This window comes from Lissotriton helveticus, chromosome 5_1 (assembly GCF_964261635.1).
Source record: "Lissotriton helveticus chromosome 5_1, aLisHel1.1, whole genome shotgun sequence".
In the NCBI taxonomy this organism is placed as follows: Eukaryota; Metazoa; Chordata; class Amphibia; order Caudata; family Salamandridae; genus Lissotriton; species Lissotriton helveticus.
In genome coordinates this window covers 1,400,230,986-1,400,258,841 of record NC_136065.1, presented here as the reverse complement: position 1 = coordinate 1,400,258,841, position 27,856 = coordinate 1,400,230,986, and the positions used below count along the sequence as shown (strand labels likewise).

Below are 27,856 nucleotides of genomic sequence, written 5' to 3'. Positions count from 1 at the left end.
ATAATGAGATTGCTGCTATAATTTGTCGCCACACTATGTGGCACCAAAGGGACAAGTGACTTGTTTTACAGGACAAGTAGATTTATGAAGCAACTTCACCCATTGACAAGTAAGTATTTTATTACATTTTACAGCCATGCAGTTCATGTCAGTCATTACACTGCTTTCCAATGCTGTAAGTTTCAGCTTTGGTCTGAAGTCTAACGGTTGGATATATTTCATTTTATGATTATTAGACAGGTTTTCTCAAAGTACTGACTAGAGTGGGACATATAGACTGATACATTTGACCCATATTATCTAAGGATAGTTTTCATTCCTCACAGCCTTGAGTGGGGCTGCGTTAAGTCTCAAAACACCAAAAGCTTATGGACATACAGCTAGACGTCATAGTTATTGCCAGTAGCTCCTTAGTTGCCCCTTCTTACCTCCAGTTGTGCGAGCCTTTCTTGAACTTTATGAGACTGGTCATCATCAACCTGCACAGCTCGCCTCATAACTTCTCCCATAGAACATATTCGGTCAATTTGGCATTCGATTTCCTGCAAAATTATTTACAGTTAATGAATACCATGTTCTGTCAAGTCATCATTTCCTTCCTCAACATTTTTTTAATTGTAAATTATCACATCCTTTGATGTGGGATCCAAATGTGCTGCCTAATAACTGGGCAGTATGGCTCAGTGAGGAAGTAGAACGACCTGCTCTGGTCAGGAAGGTCATGTGTTTGAAAATCAGAACAGCCGCCTCAACCGAATACCATTCAGTTGTAGATAAACTGAAGTTATAATTTTTCATGCCTAATTGGTTAAAGAGAAGATTAAGCACTTAGAGGTCTATATTACCTCCACTCTTCGGAAACTATACACACATAAACTACCCTGGACTTTTTGCTACACATTAGAGGGGACCTCCGACAATGGGAATCCCTCTCATTATATCATGGCTAGGAAGGATTGCCATAGTAGGAATGAAGGTGCTGCCCAGACTGGTATATCTGTTCCCGGCCCTGCCAGAGAGATATAAAAGATCTGCAGACAGTGATAAGCCTCCTGTGGGCAGGGGGTAGCTACAGGTTTCTAGATATTTTGGGGCAAGGAGGAAATCTGGGGGACTGGGATTACCCAATCAAGACTGTTATGTAAATGTAAATGTATTTCGATTTATATAGCGCACGAATCACCCAGGGGTCTCAAGGCGCTTGCTTAGGGAACCCGTCCTGGTATTCCCCTGTGAGAAACCCCGGCAGGGTGTCCACAAGGTGAAAGCTAGGCATCCCGCCGCGAGGGGCCGTAGTGGAGATTAAGCAAGCTATTGCCCAGAGTCGCAGAGTGTGACCCCGTGAGTTGAGTAGGCACCAGAGCGAGAATTGTCGAGTCCGTGGAATTTTGAGCCCAAGACCCGCCGAGGCGGGGAATCGAACCCTGGTCCACGGTCGATCTCAGCTTCCGGGTCTGCCGCCTCTAACCACTGAGCCACGCTTCATTAAGCAACTTTCTATTTGAATGCACCAGTGTGAGGTATAAAAAAACGGATACACATGGAAGGGGCCATCATGTGCATTGCTCTGTGGGATGCAAGTGGCTCCCAATGACCCTTGTAAGACTACTTTCCAGCAATTCTGCACACAACACTATAGGGTTAGGACTCCAGCTCACATAATTTCTGTCCGCAGTATTTGAAAATTTAATGTATGCAGAACCTAAAGCTGAAATGTGAGTTCCCATGCTCCTCGCCTGCAAGCCAGCACGTGATCAAAGCTTTCACATTTTTTGTCTTTTAACTAGGTGACAAAGCGTTGAATTAGGCTCAGCAAAGGCGGACTCTTCAGTACCTATTGCTCTATTACCTGACAAAACGATATTTATTGCATCATTTATTTACTTGGAAAATATGGTGCACATATATTCCTGACCTTATAACTTGTTATTCAAACTTACCATCATAATATGGCAATATGTAGTGGAGAACAATGCATTATGTTAATAATGTTAAGTGACAAAAGCGCGTGAACAGTGAGTGTAGCAAGAAACATTGTAACACCTCTGCAAGTAGAGCTGTTTATTGCTTAACGCTGGGAAACTTACCTCTGGAAAATATAACTACTTTGAAAATACATGTAGCTTACAGCCAGCACGTCTCAACAAGATACAGCTACATTTTAATGTATTTACTTCAGTACCAAGTGCATAAAAGATGCAACACGGAGGTTTGCTTTGGCTGTGCGTTACACAAAGAGTTATTAAAATGCTAGTTTATTGTTCTCTTGCAATCCCCTTCTGGAGGCAATAGATTTACATCTTAAAAGTTACTGAAAGAAATAATGAAATTTAAGTAAGGAACCAAGAGGATCCGCCCCCAAGTCTAACTTCTGTTCTCTTCTGCCATCCTCATTGGACAGTCGCATTTGTTGAAGCGGACAATCATCTGCTGAAGCAGGAATTCAGTCAAACATTCCATGTGGGGTAGGATACTGTGTTAGTCATTAGAGCTTCTGAATACCGTCTACTGTAGTGCAGCAAAGACTTAAGCATTACGTGAGCATTAGGAACGTCGTTATCATGGGCTCCATGTTAAATCGCATTCTTTGTTGTTGCCTTGGAGTTCAGGACTGTGTACTATGTTTATGAGCTACAGTGGAGTGGTCTTCAATATGTGAAACGTGAGCGTTTGTTAGGCATGTTTATTTGTTTTTAAAATGGAGGTCGAGTCGGTGGAATAAGAGGAAATGGGCATAGCTATGGTCAGTCTTCTCCAGGGCCACAGGACTGACCTCGGAGCACTGGTGGCTGTAGTGATGATGTAATTGGTTTATTGATGTAAATGTGGCACACAAGTGATGAGAAGCAAGTACACCTTGATGTAACGAGGATTCTTGTAACTCTCCACATCTTGTCTTTGGAGCCTAATAAGGCCCAACCTTTTTCTAAGGTAAGATAGGAATGATGAGATGCAGAGAAGTAAAGCAATATATGTGGGACCTGATTTATCCCTTAGTGCTAGGACTATGTTCTAATGCTTTCAATACACTTTGGAAGCAGTGTGTATGCTCTCACTCACCCACCAGATGCGCACCACAGAGGATTGCTGTTACATGGCTAATGTCCAATGAGACCTTGCTATTGCAGGCATGTTTCCGCGCACATTCCTTCACACATATTTAGTTGCATTTGTCCTACACTGATGAAAGTACAAGCACTTGGGTGAGAACCTCATGAAGAAGAGCAAGAATGATACTGGTCGGTATCACAGGATCATTGGTTACATCAACTACCCCTACCCTCATCAGTATCTAGAGTCAGGAAGCACCTACATATTCAAAACTTTTGGCAAGCATCTATGCGATTACTTTATTCCACGCTAAAGCCTGCATACAGGAAAAAGAATCATCTTTTTTTCCTCCACAGAGATTTTTGGTCCTCGAATAAACTTCAAAACTGGGGAAAACGACTTTGGCACACTGCATGAAGTGTGGCCTGGAAAAGGCTGACTATGTCCACCTCTTCATGAAGTGCCCAGAGATCCAACAGTTCTGGGTAGATGTTAGCAGGAATATAAGTCAGATCTTCCAGGTTCAAATTGAGGTAAGCATTGGACTAATCATTTTGCGGAAAGCAGAAGAGCCTGTGAAGCTTAGCAAAAAAATATCAAGTTGCTGTTCTACCTGATCCTGATAGCTTGAAGGGAGTTTTACAGGAAATGGGTTTCAAAAGCGGATTCCACAATTGCAGAATGGTTGAATTCCGTAATTAATACATTGAAAATTGATACCTCCCGCAGGTCTTTAAGAAGTACACAAATTTGGGGGCCGCTTGTCACATGGTTGGAGGGTAATGTGGTGGAAAGATGAAGCCTAAGATTCCATGATTACACTGGACCTTGACCTGTGGTTAAGTTCGGAAAGGGTCACGTTTTTCGAAGTGCCGGGGAGGTTGTCGTAGATTCCGTGGTCCGAGAACGTGACAATTCAGCGGCTTATCACGGCCGCCCTACGTATTGTGTTACCCCCCCAACATACTTGTCTGGATCACAGACACATCTTTTTATAGTGAATTGGTGTCCATTAATTGAATACTTAACGACTATGGACTTCACTACATAAGCTTGACTGTGGAGCCCTTTTATTGTAGCGAGTACTCATTTGGAACGAAGATTATCGAATCTGTCGCTTTGAGAACTACTCTTTCCCCTATCAAAGGGGGTTGCGAATACTCATCATCTGTGATCAAGCAGTCTGGCCAATATACATATAAACTATTGCTCCTATTGATCCATATTGGTGCACTTCTGACTTGTTTCTTCAATTTTTGGAAATCTACAATAGATTCATTCATCTTCATCTTCTGCCCTGACGAAGTTCCCTGGGTAGGAACGAAACGCGTTGGCTGTCTTTTGCTTTATCACGAAGAATAATAAAAGAAATTTCAAAATAACTTCATGCCTCGACTTATGACTGCATAACTGGTGCCTCCCCCTCGCTGTTTGAAGTCTTTTCTGGGAATCCAGTGGGATCAAAACACAGCAGATCCTGGAGGCCTTTTTGTACAGAACTTAAGGATACTTTTTGGAACTGTTTGATTGAGGTGCTCAACTTGTAGTCAGCTGTGTTGGTCATTACTTTTGACTTTGGCACACTGCATGAAGTGTGGCCTGGAAAAGGCTGCCTACGTCCACCTCTTCAAGTGCCCAAAGATCCAACAGTTCTGGGTAGATGTTAGCAGGAATATAAGTCAGATCCTCCAGGTTCAAATTGAGGTAATCATTGGACTAATCATTTTGCGAAAAGCAGAAGAGCCTGTGAAGCTTAGCAAAAAAATAGCAAGTTGCTGTTTTACCTGATCCTGATAGCGTGAAGGGAGTTTTACAGGAAATGGGTTTCAAAAGCGGATCCCACAATTGCAGAATGGTTGAATTCCGTAATGAATATATTGAAAATGGATACCTCCCGCAGGTCTTTAAGAAGTACACAAATTAGGGGGCCGCTTGTCACATGGTAGGAGGGTAATGTGGTGGAAAGTTGAAGCCTAAGATTCCATGATTACACTGGACCTTGACCTGTGGTTAAGTTCGGAAAAGGTCACTTTGCCTTCCCAAGCCTGTAAGTCTATGTCCCTAGACGGGAAAAACAGGGCAGAACCATGGAGGCCAAAGGTTTAATGCTGGACGTTAAAAAAGTGAATGAGGACTAAACAATGAAAAAAATAAAGAAATAAATCGGCACTATGGCAAGACTTTATTTCGGGCGATATTTGGCCTAAGAGACCCCCAGCCCGCATTAGTATAAAAGGTAACCTACCCAATTGCCTTCTCTCCAGGTACCAGTTAGCTGTCCCCTATCCCCCATAAAGTTCCTGTTGGCACTGAACCACTATTAGACAATATTAAAAACGTCAATGGAATTCCTTTTAAATCCGGCATCCAAACTGTAGCCACCTATGAGGATTGAGACATGATATTCACAGAAAAGGCTGACCCAGTAATTCACAAAATTCTGTCAGTCATTATTAAATATGCAGCAGTATCAAGATACTCCCAAAAGGAAGAAAAGGATGTCTTTAAACTAAATAATTGAGAACGTAAACCACTCTTTGGCTCTCTAGACTTGCCAGAATCAGGAACAAACGATGAGGGGAAACACTTTGGTAAAAATGTAAGAAAAGCTCTCAATATGATCTCCAAAGTTCATCACATGGTGGGGTAGAATGTAAACTATAAAAATGATGTGACATTTAAAATTAGTTTCTTAACCTGTATGTTCCTGGTCGGGTGTGACTAGCCAGCGAAGGCAACATCCACGCTCAGCTGAAGCTCTGTGCTGCAACAGTGAACCTGAACCAATAATTCACTATAACTGACCCACCTGAGAAGCGTTGTCCTAGAGAAATGGGGCCAGGAACTCAGGACAAGAGATCACTGGGGTGTGGTTGCAGCCTAGGTGGCACGTGACAGAGCTGCAGAGAGGCAGCCAGCTACTATGTAGCCATCAAGATGTCCCTCCTCCAGCACCGACCTCGATCATGAGTGGGTGGCGGCACTGGAACTAGTCTGGGACGATAACTGGCGGCTTAGGGACCGCACCAGGAGTCGGAACAAGGCGAGAGAGTAAGATGCTGCCAGGGGTGAGAGCATATTTTATATTTATTTTTTATATTCATAGAGTTTAATATAGCGCGAACATGACCCATGGGTATCGGAGCGCTTCGCAGTTACATGAGGTAAATCGTTTAGAATACAACGGATATAGCAAAGGTAATATACATATTGTTTCGGTACATGCTTTCGTATCAGTTTCAACAATAACAAGATTAGGATTGATTTGGTGTACAAAAGGTATAACAGTAGTATTATACATATGGTTCCGATATGTGGCTTTCGTATCTTTTACATCAATATTACACATAAGATCCATTAATTGTAGTAATGTACAGTCTAAGGTGTCTTTGCAGCATTGGATGGGTTGTGAGGGCTGGGGTGGTCTGATCTGCTTGGCTTGGCTTTCCTTGCATGCCCCTCTCCTGCTCCACGGCCCACTTCCACCACACGCCCAGGCCTGAAAGCCACTATGAATAAAGGATACCCCAGAAGTGCCACTGAATGAAGGGCATTACTTTTAGAATCTGTGTGGCAAGGTGCACAGGAATTGAAGCTAAGCCTGCACGACCCCAACAAGCTCATCCGGGTGATCAAACACGGCAGACAACCGAGAAGATTGTCTGCTGTAGTCAACAGCCTCCATTCATACGCCTCTATCGTGACATCACCTGCTTGCCTCTATACGGGTGCCTTCCTTATGCTACTCTCTTGCCAGTTTTGTGTCTCCTGCACATCACTCCAATTGGCACATATGGCCCCCGGTTCCCGAATTCGTGACCGAATATGGAGATGTTCACCAAGACCCTTCCCTGCAGGAATAGTTTGGTAAACGCTAGTCGCTGGGACTAGGCGGACATACTCAGTTTGTCTCTGGCAGGAAGTTATGGATGTTTGCTCCGAAATTACTGGGAGAACAAGGTTGTTTCAGATCCAAGGATGCGAAAGGACCACTTTTCATATGATAATAATAATAATAATAATAATCCACATTTGTAAAGCGCACAATCACCCGTTAGGGTCTCTAGGCGCTGGGGGCCGTCGGGAAGATTAAGCAAGCTATTGCCCAGAGTCACATGGTGCTGGGCTAACCTGCCGCCGGAGCCGGGGATCGAACCGTGATCCCCAGATTCCAGCGTAAGTCGCCCTGGCCGCGGCGCCATGATCACCCTCCAGTTTTTGAACTGATGCTGCTGGGTTTTCAGCTCTGTAGTGCACTCGGTCCTGCTGTCCATGCTCCAGTGCGGTATTCAGACACAATATTGAATACAAAATATTGCCTAACATTAATATTTTTATCAAGAATATCGTGAAATATAAATATTGTCTTAGATGTGCTTAATATTGATGTAGTTAATATTGTTGTCAATATTATAGTTTTTTAGTGGTAAAGTGTGTAATATATTGTAGTTTTGTTTTTATAGTCTTTTATTTATAGTAATTGTTTATAATTGTTTTTGTAATTTTTTTATAAGAATGTGTTTGTAATTTAATTTGTTTTATTTATTATAATTATAATTATAATTTTAGGAGAAGGATGTGGGGGTTTATAGGGGATAAGTGTGGGAATTATTTAAAAGCAATTGGCCTGATTACGATAGTGGTCGGACACATCGCCGTTAGGCAGGCAACTATCCAACAATGAGTCTGCAGTCCCACCTGCCCTAGCATGATAGGACCAATGTGCAGGGGGTTGGAAAGTGCCTTTTTCTACTGCAACTGGTGCTGAGGCACAGGAAAAGTGCTGCAGTAGTAAAAGGCACTCGGTGCACATCCATACACAGTGTGCCAGGCACCTTGTGGTGCCTGGCACATGGTTCATGGATGTGGATGGAGCATTAAATGTGCCCCACAGGCCACTTATCAGTGGCCTACGGGGGTCCTTCTTGGGGTTCCCAAAGTCCTTTTCTGCTGCCTTTTCATGGCGGAGGGACAGTAAAAAAAAAGCATGCAGCAAGGTGCATCCTAATCTCTACGACGCTCCCTCATGGTAGTGATAGGAGTCCGACGGTTGCCCCGACGGGATCGGGGATCCTGTCGGAAGCAGCGCTCTGTTCCCAGGACGGGGGTGGTTGGGCGGTTGGACTGTCTGCATCGTAATGCAGCGGTCAGACTGATGGCCTGGAAGTCGGTGGGACCACCACTGACAGCCTGTCTGTGGTGGTCCCATCAACATCATAGTGAGGCCCCAATGTATTAGCGCATATATTTTTATATTGAATTTTTTTAAAATAGGGGATATGGGTGGGAAGTATCATATCAAATTAAGTATTAGTTTTTTTAATGTTAATTAAGAAAAAAACAAACAGTCAGGAGTGGGATATTGGGTTTACAGGGCATAAGGGTGGGTAGTATTAACCCCTTCGCCGAAGGGGTAATTCCTGTGCGGGGAGAGGGGGGCGGCTGCGGCACTCGTGACGAGCCCAGCTCATCATGAGGGACAGTGGAGTTGTGCTCATGACAAGCTGGGCTCGTCACGACTCCGCCCACTGATTGATTCTCCCGCACAGACGGGGAATTAATCGCGCGTGGGCGGACCACGACCGTTATGACGAGCCCAGCTCGTCATGAGCACTGCTCCACTGTGCCTCATGACAAGCTGGGCTCGTCGTAAGCATGGAAGGGGTTAAAAAAAATATGTATTAGTGTGGACTGCCATACTCTTAATAGGGCCCTTAATGTTTTTTGGTCAAAAACCTTCCCTGAGATAAGTTTTATTGCAGTGGGAATAGACAATGTTGCCTGATTAGTGTCCAGCACCTTAAATGTCTTAAGTTAGAATGGGACTAGTAAATGTTTCTCCTTTATTGTCCTACAACCTTCCCTGAATTATTTTATCTTGAAGTGGGAAAAGTATGTTTATCCCTATTTGTGTCCAAAACCTTCCCAGAGATACGTTATAATGCAGTGGGAAGGAACAATGGTGCCTCTTTAATGTCCAGCACCTTCACTGAGTTAAGTTAGATTGGAGTGGGAGTAGTTAATGCTGCCCCTTTAGTGTCCAACACTTTCACTGACTTGTTTTATCTTGGAGTGGGAATAGTATATTTAACCTTTGCAGTGGCCAAAACCTTCCTTGAGATAAGTTTTATTGCAGTTGGAATGGTTAATGTTGCCTTTTAAGGAGTCTATTAAGAGTGTGGCGGTCCAAGGACCGCCAGACTCGTGGTGGCGCGGCGGTCTTGTGACCGTCCCATTTAGACTATAATGGCTGTGTCACCCTGAGACCGCCAACTCCACCAGGGAACTGCCATTCCCTGGCGGTGGTCCAGTGGAACCTATATGCTTGGCAGGACCGCCAAGCCTATTACGACTTATCAAAGCTACTATTTTTATGGAGATCTATCGCACTGTATGTATGCACAGCAGTTCCCATGGTGGTGCTTATTTTATAGGCCCCACCAAAGGAAAAGCCTACTAATGACTTAAAAAGTCATAATAGGGTGGGCAGTCTCCACACTGGTTTGGCGGTGCAGCAGCAGGGCAGTCCCGCCGCCACACTGTCAAACTCTTAATAGGGCACTTAGTGTCCAGAACCTTCCCTGACTGGGAATAGTATTGTTAACCCTTTTTAGTGTCCTAAACCTTCTTGCAGGTAAGTTGTATTGTAGTGGGTATGGAGAATTTTAACTATTTAGTGTTATAGATATGTGTTTACTTTGTAATGAAGGGGTGCTAGTATATGTGATGTTTGTAGTATTTAATTTGTAAAAGTAGTGTTTGCATTGGTATGGTAAAAAAGCATAACGTTTGCAATTCATCATTATTTTAATCTTAATAAGTATTAGACTAACAATACACATTAAAAAATGCTTTGAAGGAAAAAAAACACATTGCAAATTGTTCAGAGGTTTGATATATATTTATTAGAAATCAAAATTGCAACCTCCTCATTCATTATGATATAAACAGTTTCATGCAGGGCTGTAGCAACAGCCACTGTCTTAGATGGCTTCATGCGACATAGGCCCACAAACTGTGAAGGGAGGTGGCTGTATTCATCAGTTGACTGCAAAATACTTTGTTTCTGTGCACTGGCCCCATCTACACTAAGTGCTCCTGAGTCTGGCTTTTGGTCTACTCTTCCATCAAATTTGAGGGCATAATACATTGCCCTGGGCAAGAGTTAGGGTGAATGCAAGCACTGTCTTCACCTTTCACGATTGAGATGGGCACAAAACAGGTTGCCCACCTCTCCATTCTTATTTGGCTGGTGATTGAACCCCTGCGGTTCTGATTATCAGGATTTTGATGGGAGAACAAACAGAAGGTTAATGTATTCCTATGTGTAGAGGACCTCTTTCGCTACACTCAGCAGCCTATTAGCTCCCTCCTTAGAGTGATCCTGACGCTACAAATTTAGGGTGATGCTTACTGTCTACAGGTAAACGGAGATAAAACCAAAAATATGCTGATACCAGGACACCTGCCTCATGGTTTGCACCACAACCCTATGAAGGTGGAAGATGGCTGCTTTAAAAAGTTAAGCTGTAAGCGACGAGATCTAAGCTGGGGAGGGGAGCTGAACATCACCCCATTGCTTCAACACATTTAATGTGAACTGGCGGGATGTTCTTCATTTCCACTAAACGTTAGGGGATGCAGTGCCAGCTTCAAAATAAAACTGATACCCTGATATTTATACCACTTGAAAAACCTTCCTGTTCCCTTCCACAGCCTGATTTCTTCCTGATCTTCAATCCCTAGTGAGGATTGTCATAGTCCAGAGGACCAGCAGGGTAGCCTTTTCAAAATGTTCACAACTACAATAAAACAGTGGCATGAGGACTCCTGATATTCTGTTACAATATGGAGCCTCCCTGTTGGTCCTAATTAACAAATGCTTTCACAGTACCAGCAAGGACAATACTTCCCCTTTTCTTACATAAATTACAAAACTGCTGGTGCTGTGCTATGACATATAAAGTGGTTCAAAACATTAACAAATTAAACCCTTCGGTGGCACTGTTCCTGGCCATCCCAGGTCACACAACTTGAGGACTTCCAACCCTGAGATATTAGAGGTATCTAGAGACTGTAGATAGCAATACTTCCACTATTTACAAATCTGCTAAGCCCTTGACATGTATAGAACTAAACGGACAATGCTATCCGAATACAGCCCACTAGGAGGGAAGTGAGCACAAAAACAGCTGGGAAAAGGGGCATCTATCTCACGCAACTCCTGGAGAAATGAGAGGATGTTGTGGGGCTGCAGTCCACCCACATCTTTGCCATATTCACCTGTTTGCAGTTAATACAATTTAAATATTCCCACAGTGCCTATTTTTTTACTACCAGGTTATGGTGAATGGATAGAGCTCCCAATTCCCACTGCGTTGCCATTGTACAGTGGCAGGCACCTTCATGGATATTGTATGGGACTGCGTGGCTGTCGCACAATACTAGAAGCGACTCCACCAATAAATTGCGATCTTATTTGGGCAGTCTATTTTTCCTGATCCCAAAGTTGTACCATAATGAACAATTGAGAACTTGGGAGTGGGACACAGGGCAGCCCATACTCGTTTAGGAATGGGATTGTTAGTGGACAAGAGGGAAAGAGCCTGTTAGTGGAAAGCTAATGAACCCCTGATATTGTGGATTGGTGTTCAAAGGCCAAGGAATTGGTCTATAAAGCTCGTGTCAGAGAAGAAGCACCACAGAATTGGGAAATCTGGTGGAGTCACCACCTTTTATATAGCGCGAACTAGAACCGAACCGAATCAGTTATCAGAGCGCTTTACATAGCACCAGTTAGGTTACATGAGGACACACTTTCATTTTAGGCACTTTAACCTTTGTCTGTGTCTCATTCCCCTTCCTGAAGGACTACAATATTTTACATTTGAAAGTGTGATGTTGCTGTGTTCCAGCGCCATGAAACCGTTTGGTGATCGAGCGCGGTATAAAACTTTTTAACATAACAACAAAATGTGCCATTATTTAGAAGATTACTTAAGACTATGGTTCAAGTTTGCCTCCTACTTGAACAAATTGCACCACTTTTTTCGACCTCAAAAACAAACAAATCAAAAGATTTATAAAAAAGAAAAGAAAAGAAAGACCTTCCTCCCAAAGAGGATAAAAAAATTGGAATGGATCGGGAGGACCGCCTGGTTAATAGTAAGTTAAAGTGAAATTTGCTGCTGTAATCAGGCAAAGAATCATGCGTTGCAGGATGTAATCTGGTCCCTTAGTATCCTATTACAAAGGCTGATCGTCCTGAGACGGTCATTTCCTTGATCCTGACCTACATCATTCTTAAAGGTATTCATTGCAGTTGTTCATCTGAAGACCCAATAACCGCAATTGGCTTGAAAGGTAGTTTACAACACAGTGTGGAGTCATAGAAGATGGCAGTGTTCGAGGTGTAACCACAGGCTGTGTATAAGAGGCAAAGTTAGGGCCATTGGCTACTTTCAATAGTAAGAAGCAACCGAGACTGGTGGATGCAACATTTCATAACATTTTGAAGCATCTGTTTTTAGAAAGTCTAGGAAATCAACAGGGACCTGAACCATCAATGGCTAAAGGCCAATTTGTTTCAGAGCTGGTTTGTCTCTGAAGTGTAATTGTAAGACTTGAGCAGATACTGAATCATCATCATAGAAAAACGTTCAGAGCTGCCTAACTGCATACAGGCTGCCAAAGTAAAGATCATCATTGGTACAAACTTGTCTCCATCCGTGTACAGAGAGGCACTAGGCAAGGTTGTCCGCTGTCACCCCTGCTGTTCTCCCTAGCTGTGGAACCCCTAGCCGAGATGCTCCGGTTGCAAGGAGCCGACTGGGGAATACCGTTGGCGGACGGATTGCATGTAGTATCCTTATACGCTGACGACCTGCTTCTTTACGTCAGGGACCTCACCGATGTCCCGGGATCCCTCACCGACATTTTCGGCACCTTCGAGGAAATGTCGGGACTGCGAGTGAACTGGGCCAAATAGGGGGCCTACTCGTTCGACCCGAACGTTCCCGAATGTGACATACACATCGGGGGAGGGAGGTTGCAGTGGTATCCCAGCACGTTTAGATATCTGGGGATATACGTCTACCGTGACCCGATAGACATCCTGGAAGGCAACCTGATGAGGGCGATCGCCTCCACCAGAGCGCAGGTGGGGTTTTGGAATACTCTACCACTCAATGTCCCTAGTCGCATTACCTTGGCTAAAATGATAGTACTCCCGCGGCTGTTGTACTATTTCGCGAACATACCTACGTATGTACCTACCCGGGTGTTCCGAGACATTGAAGTTCTGCTCCGAACCCTGATTTGGAACAAAGGCCGACCCCGAGTAGCGCTGACGAAGCTATACATGCCCACTACGGAGGGCGGACTGGCGGTTCCCAACGCAGAGTTATATTATCTGGCTGCACAAATGCAGTGGGTATCGTGCTGGCTGGGTGGTAAGAACTTGAGTGACACGGCTACAGACACCGCCGTTTGGTCCCAGCCCCAACTACAAACACTGTTCCACCCGCTGACTCGGACCCCCACACCATCGCAACTACTGCTCGCAGTGGCGCGCAGATGCTTCCTCCGATGTTTGCGCCTCACGCGAGCGACGACGCCCTACGCGCCAATATTGCCACTGTTAGGCACCCCGACGACGGCGGGAACCCTGACCGGTGCGCGATTGAGCGGCTGGGTCACTGCGGAGGTGGAGACTTTGGGTGACCTATACTCCGACGGAGCCCTTATACCCTTTGCAACCCTCGCGGAGGACACGTCCCTCCCGGCTGGTCAGTTCCTGACACACGCGTCTCTTGTCCACGCGTTGACCGCCGCCTGGGGAGACATGTCTAGTGAACCACCGACACACCACTTCATGCAGTACTTACATGTCATGAGCAACGGCACCCACATCATTCATTGGTTGACACAAGCACTTCTCCTACATACATGCCCGGCGACTGCACGCCTACGGGAAAAGTGGGCGGCGGACTGAGGGCGGGACTGGACGGACAAGGAATGGGTCATGATCCTCGCTGGCCCAGTGAACATCCCCCGCAGCCCCCGTTTTAAAATCATACAATTTTATATCTTACACCGTGCATACCTCACCCCTAATAACATAAATAAATACTTCTCTGTGACTGACACTGCCTGCGGCCGCTGTTCCCTCATAGGCGCAGATCTCCTTCACATGCTATGGCTCTGCCCCGCCCTACAGCAGTATTGGGAAGGTGTGACTAAGATACTCAGACACTGTACTGGGGAACCTGTACCGAACACATGGGAAGCCTGTATACTGGGACTATATAAACGCACTCACCTAAATAGAGTCCAAGCTAGATTCTGGGACCTCGGACTTATCACGGCCAAGCGACTGCTCACCAAGAGATGGAAGGCCGCCACACCCCCTCACCTCCGACACTGGTGCTTGTCACTGACTAATTGGGCGCGCGCTGAACACTCTGTTCTGCAGCGGGAGGAAACGGCGGGGCTCAGGAAGTTCCCCATTGCACACCAATGGGAGGGCATACTACACTCATTCCTGCAGAAATGTGTGGAACAGGGAATCACGTGAAGACATATGCACTCCCACTCCCCCCCCTTTCCTGATATGGCGCCACTCGGATTACACTTGACACTTCATATGACCTCCTATTGCCGTCGGTCTCGGCACACTGTCTGACTGGGGTTTTTCATGTTTCATACTGCCACCACCCACCCCAATCCCGATGCCCCGCCGCCACCTGACAACGGCGGTGACGGCCCGGGCAATACGCCGCGACGCCACACCCTCCGACCGCTCGGAAGACCCCCCCACTAATGGCCTTGCTCCACGGACGACACGCGCTCCCCCTGGGCCCCGGCCCCCCCCGCCTGCCTACCCCGCGAGACGCGGTTGGCATACTAACACGGGCTCCTACCTACCAGGCGCTATGGCGAACTCTACACACACCTACCCCTACCCACCTCCCGCGAAACCCTTGTCCCCCCTGTTTCATAGTTGGTTGTTGATCTGAGTTCATCCTCTGTTAGACCATGTCCATACGCACGCAACTCCATGCTTTATATCATTTCATGTCACAGGACATCCTCGGGTGTAGCGGCCGAGGAATGGACACCCCACATGGGCACTGAGGCGCAGTACATTTCTCCCCGCTGATGCGGACACACATGGAGGTTACACGCCCCGTTCACATTAAGTCGCTAAACACCCTCCATGCTCCTTCACACGATGATACGCCCGTCCTACTGCCGACTCTCATAGGAACACTCGCAACCGACAAGCATTGGTAGCAACGGACAAGATCATCGTTATAGACACAGATAGGGGTAGTTTCAGCGCACCCACCTAGAACCACTGCAGCCATGCTGAAAAACCCTTAGACCGCACACATGCTGAACACTGACGATGTACACGTCATGATGTAATGTGAAATGTTGTTATACGCTGCCGGACCCCAGGGTTGCCGGGCTTGAAGCTGTGTTTACTCTCTTTATATGCTCTGAACTCCGCCGACTGCAGCTGGCCCGACTGGGTTGTAAGCAATGCAGATGTGTACACTGTGCATTGGACGAATAAAGGTCTTTCTTAAACATAAAAAAAAAAAAAAAAAAAATCATTGGTACAAACTTGTAGAAGATCTGATACCTCCACACACAAATGGAACAAGTGCATGACGGGCAGCAGCAGAGCAGCACAAAGACACAATATGCATGATTACATACTTACAATCAGAACAGCACGTGCAGGAGCAGCTAAAGCCGGACACACAAAACTATGAATAACCAATGGGTGTTACTTAACACTCAAGGTATTACTTTTTCAATCTAATGGTAGACCAGCCAATACATAAAACACTTTTTCATCTTAGGTGGTAATGTAAGGACTCTCAACCAAATTACAACTTTGTAGCCAAATATACACCTTTGTTAAAATTAACCATTAAACGAATATTTATAACATAAACTAAGTACTCTTTTTACTTCAGAAAAATGCTGACGTTACCTTGTATGTGTTGCACTTGCTTACACTGCTTTTTTGTGGTCTAAAAGGAAAGGTGTCATTTGAAAATGGGTACCTAATTCAGAATAGTAACGAAGCCAGTCATTTTCTGTTGAAGAGTTACAAAGGATTATACCCCCCCCCCCCAGGAAAAATAACAGGTTTCAAGTCTATCCCCAAGTTTATCGTTTATAGAAATATTCCCGAATTTTAAAAGGTAGAAGTACAATGAATAGAGATTAGATTTTATATGTTTTCTATTTAATTCCTGCATTACGAATAGTAAAATTATCTGAACTTCTGTGAGGTCTAGAAACTATACATGGAGAAAACCAACTGCAGAAAACCACTATCTGCATCCTATAGACGCTGCATTATGCAGTGACAACTGAGGGGTATCTTCTCCCACAAGAAACTTTTGAATTTGAGATTCAATGGTCTGATTATTGGATCTGAAGAATGGCCTGCCTCCTAGCTCTAGGACACTCAATTTACAAGCAGGAAGTCTTTTTAGGCCTTAAGTTCTGATGAATTTCTTAAGGAAGCTTAGCAGTTATCTAAGATTTTACTTTTTACAGTACAATAACATTGGCCCAATTGACTTTCATAAAACATTGTTTTCACGTCACTTGCCCCGTCTTTTTATTAATATTTGCGCTTTTCAAAAAAAATATTTTTACTCCTTTTCAAAAACCATTGTTTTCCCATTTGAGTACTTTGAGGCCTAGTCATAAACAGCATTTTGTAGTACGTGAAATAGTACTACAGTAGTATTAGTCATGCACTTCAAAATGCTATTCACTAACCTAATGTCAGAGACCTCTGTCTCTGTCTTTTCTAGGCAGAGATGTCTGCCACGATGATGGAGATCTCCCAAGGCGTAACAGTACGTTTTAGTATTAAATGTAGGAGGGACAACGGTTAGTGGCTTGGGGAAAAAATGGAAGGATTTAGTGGAAAATAAGGAGGGGATTAGGGTGGGACAGGCTACTACCACCACAAACCCACGGAAAAGTAAGCCCATTGGTATTTACAAACTATACTTCTAGAGTTACTGCCGCCATAAAGGTGACAAAACAGTAGTAAATGTACTCCGGCCAAGTCTTGGAGAATGTCAAACACCACACATGGCCACTCATACGTACTGCAACACACTCCCTTAACCGCATGCGCGCTGCGGCGATTTTCGCGCTAAAGCCGTGTTACATGACGAGCACAGCTCGTCATCAGCGTGCGAGCGGCGCAACTGATGACGAGCTGAGCTCGTCATCAGCGCCGAAGGGGATAAACAACAGTGGAGGTATGTCTTAAAATAGCACCTCAAAGGAAGGTTAAATGTATTCTGACTTTTAAAATAGATCTCTGTTTGTTTAATGTTGATATATATATATATATATATATATATATATATATATACACACACACATATAAATACATACACAGAGATAAATGTTAATTATTTTAGAATGTAATAAATTGAATTTAAAAATAAAATGTACAACTTAATAGAAACATCCCTTCATTCTATGCACAGCTTTTAACAAAATGTAATACATATTAAATACAAATGTTACCATAGGTGGCATTGTTTTCTTTACAAAACACTTTTAAAATGAATACATATAGTTTAATAAATTAAATAATAGATGTTATTTAATGAGATAATGTAGTCTAGCATTTTATTTTAATAGTTCTAGGTTTGTAATAAATATTTTAAATGATTTTATACTTATATTAAATACTTATTTTTCATTCTCTTTTAAAAAAGAGTAATGAACTTTAAGAATATTTCACTATTGTTTTACTAGTAGTAACATTACACTGGTAAATCCTGTTGTACAAGGCTCCACCGTGGGATGAATACATTTGAGTCTACACGCAAGTGCAAATCTACACTCTGATTTGTACATAAGTAAAGCTAAGCATGTAGGAGCCCCTTTGTCTCAACTGTATTGTATGAATTATTGTTGCCTCACACCCTTATAGTGCTCTGAAAGAGTAAACGTACTTAAACAATAAGAGTACAGATACTCTTTGGGAGGAACGTGCTTTGAATATTTAAGGTCCTCCTACCAAATTGCTCTATATGTATAGCCAGAGCACATTGGCTGTTCTCCCATCGACTTATCAGGATGATTTCCTACACTGAACATATTTGGTAAAAATATTTAGGCAAATGGAAGATGAAAGCATAACCTTCCTTCAGCCCATGTACTTCTCTGGCTGTCAGCTGTATTTGCATTATCTGTTACACAGTATACAGCATTTCATTTCAGCATGAATAGTTGAAGACACTATTATGCCCCCTATCTGCTACACGAGTATTGGAGGACTTGATTTATGTGGGATGGTGTCCCTTCTATGATCATCTGGAAAACTCTGTGGCATGGATGGCATAGCTGACACTGATTTTTAGAAGGCTTTACAATAGTGGAGGCTGCGCCAGTTTGGAGTGGAGAGGTGTGGTGCAGCGGCCAGGGCAGCTGCCTTCGGAGCACAGGGTTCACGGTTCGATCCCCGGCTCCGGCGGCAGCTCAGCTTAGCACCATGGGACTCTGGGCAATAGCTCACTTAATTTCCACGACAGCCCCCAGCGCCCTGAGACATGTATGGGTGAGTAGTTCGCGCTTTACAAATACAGATTTACATTTACATTTTTAATCCCTGCACTTCAATTTGCCTATTTGATTTTGATCACTGGTTGGCATTTACTTTCAGGGATGCTTTAGCAATATTTTAATTCAGGATTGAGCTTTAGCGGTTTGTCTGATGTGAACAGTTGTATTTTATCAGGATCATCTCAAACTTGAGGTGCTGTGCATCAGACAGCTGGCTTGGGTGAACAGGTCTTTCTTGGCTAATTGCCTGTATTCCAGAATGGAAGATGTGATATGGAGAGAAACTGACAATAGGTCACTGGGATCACCCACAACAGTACTGTATAGTTGTTTTTTGTGGATTTTTATTTATGTTAAGAGCTCTGTCACACTCACTGGGTTATCAAGGTGCTAAAAACCAAAGCTTTTCTAAAAAGTGCACAAAGGCTACTAGGTTCAGGGGTATAGAGAGCTTTTCAACAGCTTTCTGAACTTCAGTAACGTGTTCAGAATGAAGATAACGACACGTGGCATGTATTTACAATATTTAAAAGAAGAAAATAAATTAATTTGTCCAGTATGTCCTACTATTAGTTCAGGGACAATTCTTAGATATATTTGAGGTCTCAGGTTTCCTAGAACATCAAATAACCAGATAAAAATGCATTTTACATCCCTTATTTCTTTTGGGCTGAGGTCTGTTGAGAGAACAATAGTCTTAATCCTCACTCCATTCCTCACCCTCCATAGTTGTAGAATACCAGCTATCACAGGCAAGTTCATTTACTATCAGAACAGGAACCAACAACACCTGAGAACAGGCAGTTTGGTGAAAGATTTTGTGTTTCTGCGATTGCGTCAACTGTTTTTAATCACTTTGTTGAGTACTGATGCAGTTTTGTATATGTAAACGTCTAATCCTTTAGTATAGAACTTATGATGAAAAGGTGAATTCTGTAAGAAGAATCTATAACAAGGCGCTGCCGGTAGTGGCAGGTGCATCTCCTAAGTCTATGGTGGTTGCCAAATTGACCACATTACATTTAAATCGAATCGGCTTCTGATTACAATGCAGTTGGTTAGACCCTTGACTGTCGGAGACGGACCGCCTGCCTCCAACTGGCTCTACTGAGCTCTATGGGGCAGCGGTCACAATCGCGAACCAGAATGGTGGCGGTGCCTGCTCAGGCACAGTCCTCAGGATTACGATGTCCCTTTTCAACTGACTGTTCATGGCGGTGCCACCTCCATATATTGGTATCCGGAAAGGAACTTTGGGGGCCCCAAGCAGGGCCCTCGCCCCACATGCGCCACTGCTAAGTGGTCAGGGGGGCACATTTGGTGCTGTGCACACGATGCATGGATGTTTGAAAAATGCCTTTTTCTACTGCAGCTTGTGCTGCTGCCATTTTCCGGGACCGCAGCACAAGCAACAGTAGAAAAAGGCTGTTTGCGACTGCCTACACTATGGTCTTATCAAAATATGGCGAGTGGGACCGCTGACTCCTTTTCAGGCAGTCGCAATTCCGCTGCGATTGCAGTCAGACGCCTGTCCAACCGCCATCGTATTGGGCCCCTAACTTATTCAAATTAGTTAGAAATATAAATGAATGGGGGGCGTGGCTACAATGCCAATCCAAGTTGGCGTGACCGATCAAGGTTCCACCGGATCAGGAAACCTACGCAACGATTTAAGACCGCTCTAGCTCTCGCCGAGGGACGAGATTCACATTGTCTCTCCCTTTAGCAATGGTGAGTCGCTGGAACCTTTAAAAAGACAATGCTGCAGCGATATTAGGGCCACAACGACCCCGGGGATTTCTCCTCAAAGTGAGGTCGCGCCCGCCATCTTGGAAGGCGAGCACGTTCCCTCCTATACTGAAATAGCCTTTCCACACAGTATCGTGCCCCTGCTTTCTTAAACAGCTCTATTGGATAATTTTTTCACCTCTATGCTGTGAAATTATTTTTTCTTTGTCTATTTATGCTGTTGGCATGCTCATAAGGGAAACATGATATTACTTTCACTGGAATCCTGAAAGTTTTGCGGATAATTCTCTTCAATAAGTGTTGGCTAACTTGATAATAATCACTAAACCTTCATTTCATGAGCATTATCCATTTTGATAATTAATTCGACCCTGCGGTTACCTGATGCATTCTTGTGTGCTTCGTCCTTTAGGAGCTGTGTTCTTCCTCCCCTCACTTTGTGAATGAACTTAATTACATATTTTTAAGGTTTCACCTCACGCTTGTACTTACGCTGTGCTCTACAAAATCTTCTTCTCTTTTTATATGGGGAAATGACAAAACCTCAAGCTTTCAAAACCTACTAAACACACTCCACACACTGATTCAGACTCTACTTACAATGACATGGAAAATAATCCTTATAAACCTGACCTCACACCAGGCACCATTCCAAAATCGCAGCTCTCAAGCAAGTTATCTGTGGTTTCCACCAAACGTCCAAAAAAGGATCCTCTGTCCCCCAATGCACACTTCCTCAGTATCAATGGACATAATTCTTGCAGAAATTTGTGCCTTGAAACCCTTCATGGAGGAAATGAATATGACTCTGCAACATTTGGAAGATAAATGGTCTTCATTGTAATCAAGAGTACTAGTTGTGGAACAAAAAACTGAAGCTCTACAATCTACTTGCTTACGCATCGCTGCTCTAGAATCAGAAATAACTCTCCTTAAAACCCACACTGAAGATTTGGAAAATCGAAATCGCAGGAACAACCTTTGCATTTATGGTCTCCCTGAAAATATGGATGGTTCTAATCCAATTGTTTATTTTCAGAATTTTTTGCCCAAGCTTCTGGATATGCCTGCCTCTACTCCGTTCAACATCCAACGGGCTCATAGACTTTGTCCCAAAGTCTCACCAAAACCAAGTGGAGTCGTCATGTTCTTCCTACAATATACTGACCTCCTTCAAGTCTTGTTGGTTGTTAAGTCCAAAAAACAAATTCATTGGGAAGGCCATTGACTATATTTTTCTCAGGACATAACTAAAGTCACTGCTGACAGTCGGGAAAAAAATCCTTGATCTACGTCCTCAGCTAAGCTCTATAAATGCCAGATATGGACTAATCCATCCGTGTCTTTTCAAGGTTACCTACAAGGAAAAGACTACCACTTTTGAGGATCCGGCTGCTCCACAGGAATTTCTTCAGCTTCATGGGGCAGATGTCATGGACACCTCAAAGTCTACCTAAATGTTACTGTGTTCTGTCTTACAGGGCTGTTTCCTTATCAATGTAATTCACTGAATGTGGTTTTGCTTTTATTTGACTTGTAGGATGTTTGTGCACTAGTCCGTTGCTTCTTCTCTCTCCCCTCTTTTATAAAAGTATCTTATTCATATTGTCCTCTTTTCTTCCCAATACAGCTTTTTTTACTCCGCCCCCGCTCTTAATATGGTCTCCTTTATGTATTGACTCCTTCCCATTCAAAGTTTCCCTGCCTTCTGGTGGAGTCTGAGTGCTGTTGTCTTCTGGTGTTGCCATCCCCCGTTCCGTCTTGTGTACTGTAGGTATGTTCCCTAGTCCTCATTTGTATGACTTGTACAGTCTTATTGTTCCCTGTTTTACCTTCCCTTTTCTGACGTTTTTCTCTACGATTCTTTTCCATTATTTTCTTCTTCCTATTTTCTACTTTATCACTCATTCTTCCATGTTTCTTCTCTATATACAAACACTTTTTTACTCTTCTCCCTTTTCTCTGCTTTTTTCTTACTTCATTTTCAATATTGTAAGCTTATTGATTGTTCATGTTCTTATTTTTACTTTACATTCCGAGTTACTACGTGGAATATTAAAGGACTTGGTAACCCTATTAAAAGGCAAAGGGTTTTATCCCATCTAGCTAAATTAAAAACTGATATTGCATTACTTCAGGAATCACATCTTTCTGAATCTCAAGCCTCCAAATTGAATTTTTTTTAGATGGGCAATGTGTTTAATTCTCCTGCTTTAGGTAAGAAGAATGGAGTTCTGATTTTATGCCATACAAAATTACATGTATCAGTTGTCCATCAAGAATCTGAGGTTGAGAGTTGTTGGGCTATTGTTAAGTTACTTATAGATAAGATACCTATAGTTATTTTAAATGTATATGGTCCCACTTCTGTTGATAAGGTTTTCTGGACAAAAATTTCTATTTAAATGCTTTTATATGATAATGAATACATTATATTTGGCGGAGACTGTAACGAAGTTCTTGATCCCATACTAGACAGTGAAATTTGTTCCCTCTAAAATGCACTCACAATTTACTTCCACAGTACGATGCAAGTCTTTAGTTGATATATGGCGACTCAGTTCTTCAAGAATATAGTTTCTATTTAGCTCCACACCACTCCCGAATAGATTACCTTTTTCTAAGCAAGTCTTTGGCTCAGCATGCTATTCACACTGAAATTGGATCAATTTTAATCTCAGATCATGTCCCAGTATATGTTGATATCGACCTTATCCCCTTTTCTCCACATTCAGGTAGATGGCGCTTTAATAACACTACTTTTAGACCCTAATTTCAGCCAAAAATTTTGTTCTCTGACTCTTTTGCTTTGAATTCAACCAGATTCCTCGTTTGTAACGGTTTGGGATTCTTTTAAAGCAGCCGCCAGGGGTTTTATTATACATTTAGTATCAAAAAAGAGAAAATCCCTAGAGGCCCAGTCTACTCAATTACTCAATAAAATTAAAAAGCTAGAGTACATAAACAATCAATCCAATGACGAGTCTTCCCTGAAAATTCTTATTGACGCTAAACTTACTTTTAATAGATTATCTACGAACGCTGCCTCCTCTTTCTCATTGAAAAATAGTACTCGCTATTACGGGGGTCAAAATAAAATGGGGAAATTGCTGGCTAATGATTTGAAAGGGAGAAAAGACAGAACTAAAAAATAATCTTTACAGGGTCCCTTGGGAACTTCTCCTTTTAAAGGATAACAATATTCTAAATGAATTTGTTTCCTTTTATAAAAAAATTCTAGTCTCCTGGAGAACCAGTGCAGCCTGACCTCTCTTATTTCCAGTCCATTACTTTCCCTGTCTCCCAGCACTGACTTCGATTAATTGGAAATCAATATTTCCTTAGCAGAAATTTCCCATGCAGTTTCGGTATTGAGAAGAGGAAAGGCTCCCGGACCTGATGGCGTCACTAATACATTTTATGATCACTTTGCAAAACTCCTTTTACCCAATCTTTAAATTTTATTTAAATCTTTTTCCGATATAGGTATCTTGCAGGGCACAATCCAAGAAGCCTTGATTTGCTTAATCCCTAAAGAGGGTAAAGACCTCTCTCTCTGCAAGAACAATCGTCCCATCTCTTTAGTCAACACGGAAAAAAAGATTTTTGCTAAGATTTTGGCACTACATATAGACCTCGTTCTACCTGGTCTGTTAGGCCCTGAACAGTCTGGCTTTGTTAAGGGAAGATTAGCCTCTGACAACTCTTGAGTCTTATTTAACATCCTTAGCAAGGCCCCATCTCACCCTATTGCTTTGGATGCAGAAAAACGCCTTTGATAGGATTGGTTGGGACTTTATGTTCCACACATTAAAATGAGATGGATGCCCATCTAAGTTGATTGCTTTAATTTCTCTATTATATTCAGGTCCCAAAGCCTCAATCTTTGTCAATGGTAAAACCTCAGATTATTTTCCACTATTTAGAGGGGTACGACAAGGGTGCCCCTTGTCACCTCTATTATTCGGCCTTAGCGCAAGAACCATTTTTAACCAAAATTAGGCAAGATAATTTTATCAGAGAATTCCAATATGGTCCTCACCAGGTTAAAATGTCAGTCTAAGCGGATGACATCCGTTTATATTGTTCTAATCCTGCAACCTCTCTCCCCCCTTTTCTTCAACAAGTAACCACATTTTCTCAGCTTTCAGGATATCGACCTAATATTGATGAAAGTGAAGTTTTGCCTTTAAATGGTTTATGTCAAAAACACTTTTTTGTCCACACCGGTTTTTCATGGCACTCTTCTAAAATGAATTATTTGGGCTTTGTGGCTTGCTCCGACAATCCCTGAAACATTAAAATTAAATTTCAATCACATTACAAAATCATTCAATGATACCATCACATGTTGGCATCCTCTTTTTCTGTCTTGGTGGGGCCGAATAGACTATTAAAATGATGCTCACTCCTCAGATTTTATATATTATTTCCAAGATTCCGGTTCACATTCCGGGGTATTTTAAGAAAATAGATGATCTCTTAACAAAATTTCTTTGGAAAGGCAAACCCCATCGCATAGCCTTGCTCTCTTTAAAAAACAAGCATTTGCCATGCAATAGGTCTCGCATTACTTAACGTTTGAGCTAATTACGTTGCATTAATTGGAACGTCAATAGCGCACACTTTTAACAATGCGACACTTATTGCATTGGTGTATCAAAGTACCCTAATATATGAATGTGTAATAGGCATATTGGATAGTGTGTGTCATTACATTCAAGCTGAAAAACTCAGACAGGCTAAAACGGTAATTTTCAGTGTGGAAGTTTGGAAAATTGCATGACTGTCAGAATGTTTTGCTTGGTTAAACCTTGTGATCCTTAATAAAGCTCCCCTGCACCTCGGGTCATGTATCTGCTAAAGTGGCTAGAAAAAGCGTAAACAGTACACCAGTGTACGCTGTGGATGTGCAGGTTTGTTTGCTGGGAGGGGGCGAGGGGTGGCAGGCTGGGAATGCAATGGAGAGAACTAGTGCTTTAAATGGACCAGCACTTTTTATTTTGAGAATGAGGGACTGCACTTCAAGAGTGACATAATACGTTTGATTGGAGAGTACCTGCACTTCTCATAAACAAGCAGGTACCGGGTACCTGCACTTCTCTTTTTCCATTTCAAGAACTGGAGAGAACAGTGCAACTTTTTGATAAGCCACCGTGTGACACCAGCTTCTCTCCTGCACTCCGATGACCGCCTCTGATCACACATGGAGATTTACATTCATAATAAAGCAGGCTGCTTAGCTTTCTGTGATAAAGTCCCCATTGCATGAAAAGCCGGCCAATCTAATTGGCAGAATATATGATGATACAACGAATTCCGTTGCAACGCATGCCTTTACCACGCATGCGTTACAACGGAATTAGTTTACCACGCATAAACATTTCCTCGACTATTAGCGTGGTGACGTCATACGTCGTTAAGAGAAAACGGCATTTTTTTCCCCGATTTCTCTTAAACGACTATGATGCCGACGTGACTTATGGTGAGTTGTTTTATTTGGGGGGGGAGACCCCCCAAGCCCCCCCTTTATTTTTTTTACCTTTACCACATATGCCTTTACTACAAACATCGTAGTAAAGGCATGCGTGGTAAAGGCATTAGTGGTAACCACGCATGCGTTGTACTGCATGCGTGGTTAAAGATTACGTGGAAACGGCTTCGTTGTAAAGGCCGTTTCCCTAATTGGCAATGGTACCCGTGAAATCCTCCCTGCAGCCTCTGTGGCGGTGCCCGCCAGCAGTGCCCCCAGGAGCCCGCCTGGGGACTCTCGTGTGTAAGCTGGAAGTGCGGGCCGGGCCCCTAGCAATGAGCGAAGCCTCGGAGAGGACGCGGCGGCGGAGCGTGGGGGGCTGCAGACAGAGGCGTTTCTCAGGCTCTGCCCCAGGCACATCCCAAGGGCGGGGAGCCGCCCAGACACCGGGCCTTTCAAATAACGCACCCAGAGACTGTGCACTGTGCTGAACGAGGAGGACAAGTGCCATTTACAAGCTGGGATTTCTATGAGAGAAATGGAAAATAGCACAATGGCCACGGCTTGTCTTTCTGTGCTGAGACGGGAGGGAAATGCAATTTTCCAATTTAATTAAAGAATAAGCATATGTATATGCAAATATGTTGTGCACACAGCCACTCTGAACGCTCAAACATCGCATGTGCGTGCACATAGATGAAGTGAACAACAAAGTACAGTAGTGAATGTTTTCGACTTAGAATAACGAGGATTATAAAACGGAAATACCTATCACGCCTCATCTTGGCGATTGTTATCCTGTAGGCACAATGCAACAAAAAAAATGTTTGTTTGTAAACATCAATGTGATATCAAACACCGCCATAACAGATGTTTGCCATCTACAGGCAAGTGGTTAAAATGCCTGTGCTAAACATATTTACGGAGGTGATGACCCGGTTATTGTGCAAGAACCCCTTGGAGGCCCTTGTTAAACACTAAAAAAAATGACGAGCCGGAAGCTGCACTGTAAAGGATGTTTACATGTTGATGGGTACATGAAATCTGAAATATTACTACAGTTAAAGACTGAAAATATACATATAATAACCAAATCCTATGTTGAAAACAAACACCCAAATTTTGCCTATGCACACACAATCATTAGTTGTTCACATTCATATGGGTACATGAGCAATGCAAAATAGTAAAGCCAAAGACAACAGTATTCATAGATTCCTTTGACACCAAGTTTTCAAGAGTTTAATCGTTACTTCTCTGAGGACTAATTAACCCTGTGTCGCTAAGTATACCTACGTTGAAAACAAACACCGGACAGTGAAGCAAGACATTTTTAAGGGGTTTGGTCCCTGTCCAAACTAATTTATGAGGAAACTTTTCGGGGTAGTTAATGAAAATAAGTGTCCAGAAACTAGGCCAGGATACAGCAAGATGCTACCATCTGCGTGGACAAACCACCCGTTCTCGGAAGGTCATTCTAAGAGAAAATGTATGTCTTGTGGTAACAGTTTATAAACATAAGTACCCGCTATATTTTTATTTTGTCCTGCGGCGGAGAAACCTTTTCTTTATGCCTCCCTTAAGCACAGGTAATTCCATTGCGATTCCAAGTATGAACTTTCTTTTGACTGAACTAAATTGGTGTATTAGCCACTAGATACAACAGCCAGTCTTCTCCAAGTTCTACTCAGTTTGGGTCCACAGGGAAAAGTCCACAACCCAAAACTCAAATCGGTGGTCATCGCGCACGATGCAGAATCACTTCCCCACAAAGGACCAAATACAACAGCCCACTAACCACACATTGTACATGGCGTGGATCGCTACCTGCATGAGCAGGCCCTTCAGCGCCCCACATAGGAGTAAGTAAGCACTATGTAAAAACTAGCTCTAATTCAATCTGCGCAGAAGACGGTGTGCGGTCACAAGGAGTTCTCATGTGCTGGCGCGCACTGATCGGAA

General features: G+C 43.2%; 1 protein-coding gene across 1 annotated transcript in view; it reads right to left on the bottom strand.

Annotated features, from left to right (window-relative positions):
- Positions 1 to 27,856, bottom strand: part of SIKE1 (suppressor of IKBKE 1) — a 166,630-nt gene that overhangs the window by 34,968 nt on the left and 103,806 nt on the right. The window contains exon 5 of the mRNA XM_078644370.1: positions 429 to 542. Coding sequence (XP_078500496.1) covers positions 429 to 542 — 114 coding nt within the window. The remainder of the gene's footprint in view (positions 1 to 428; positions 543 to 27,856) is intronic.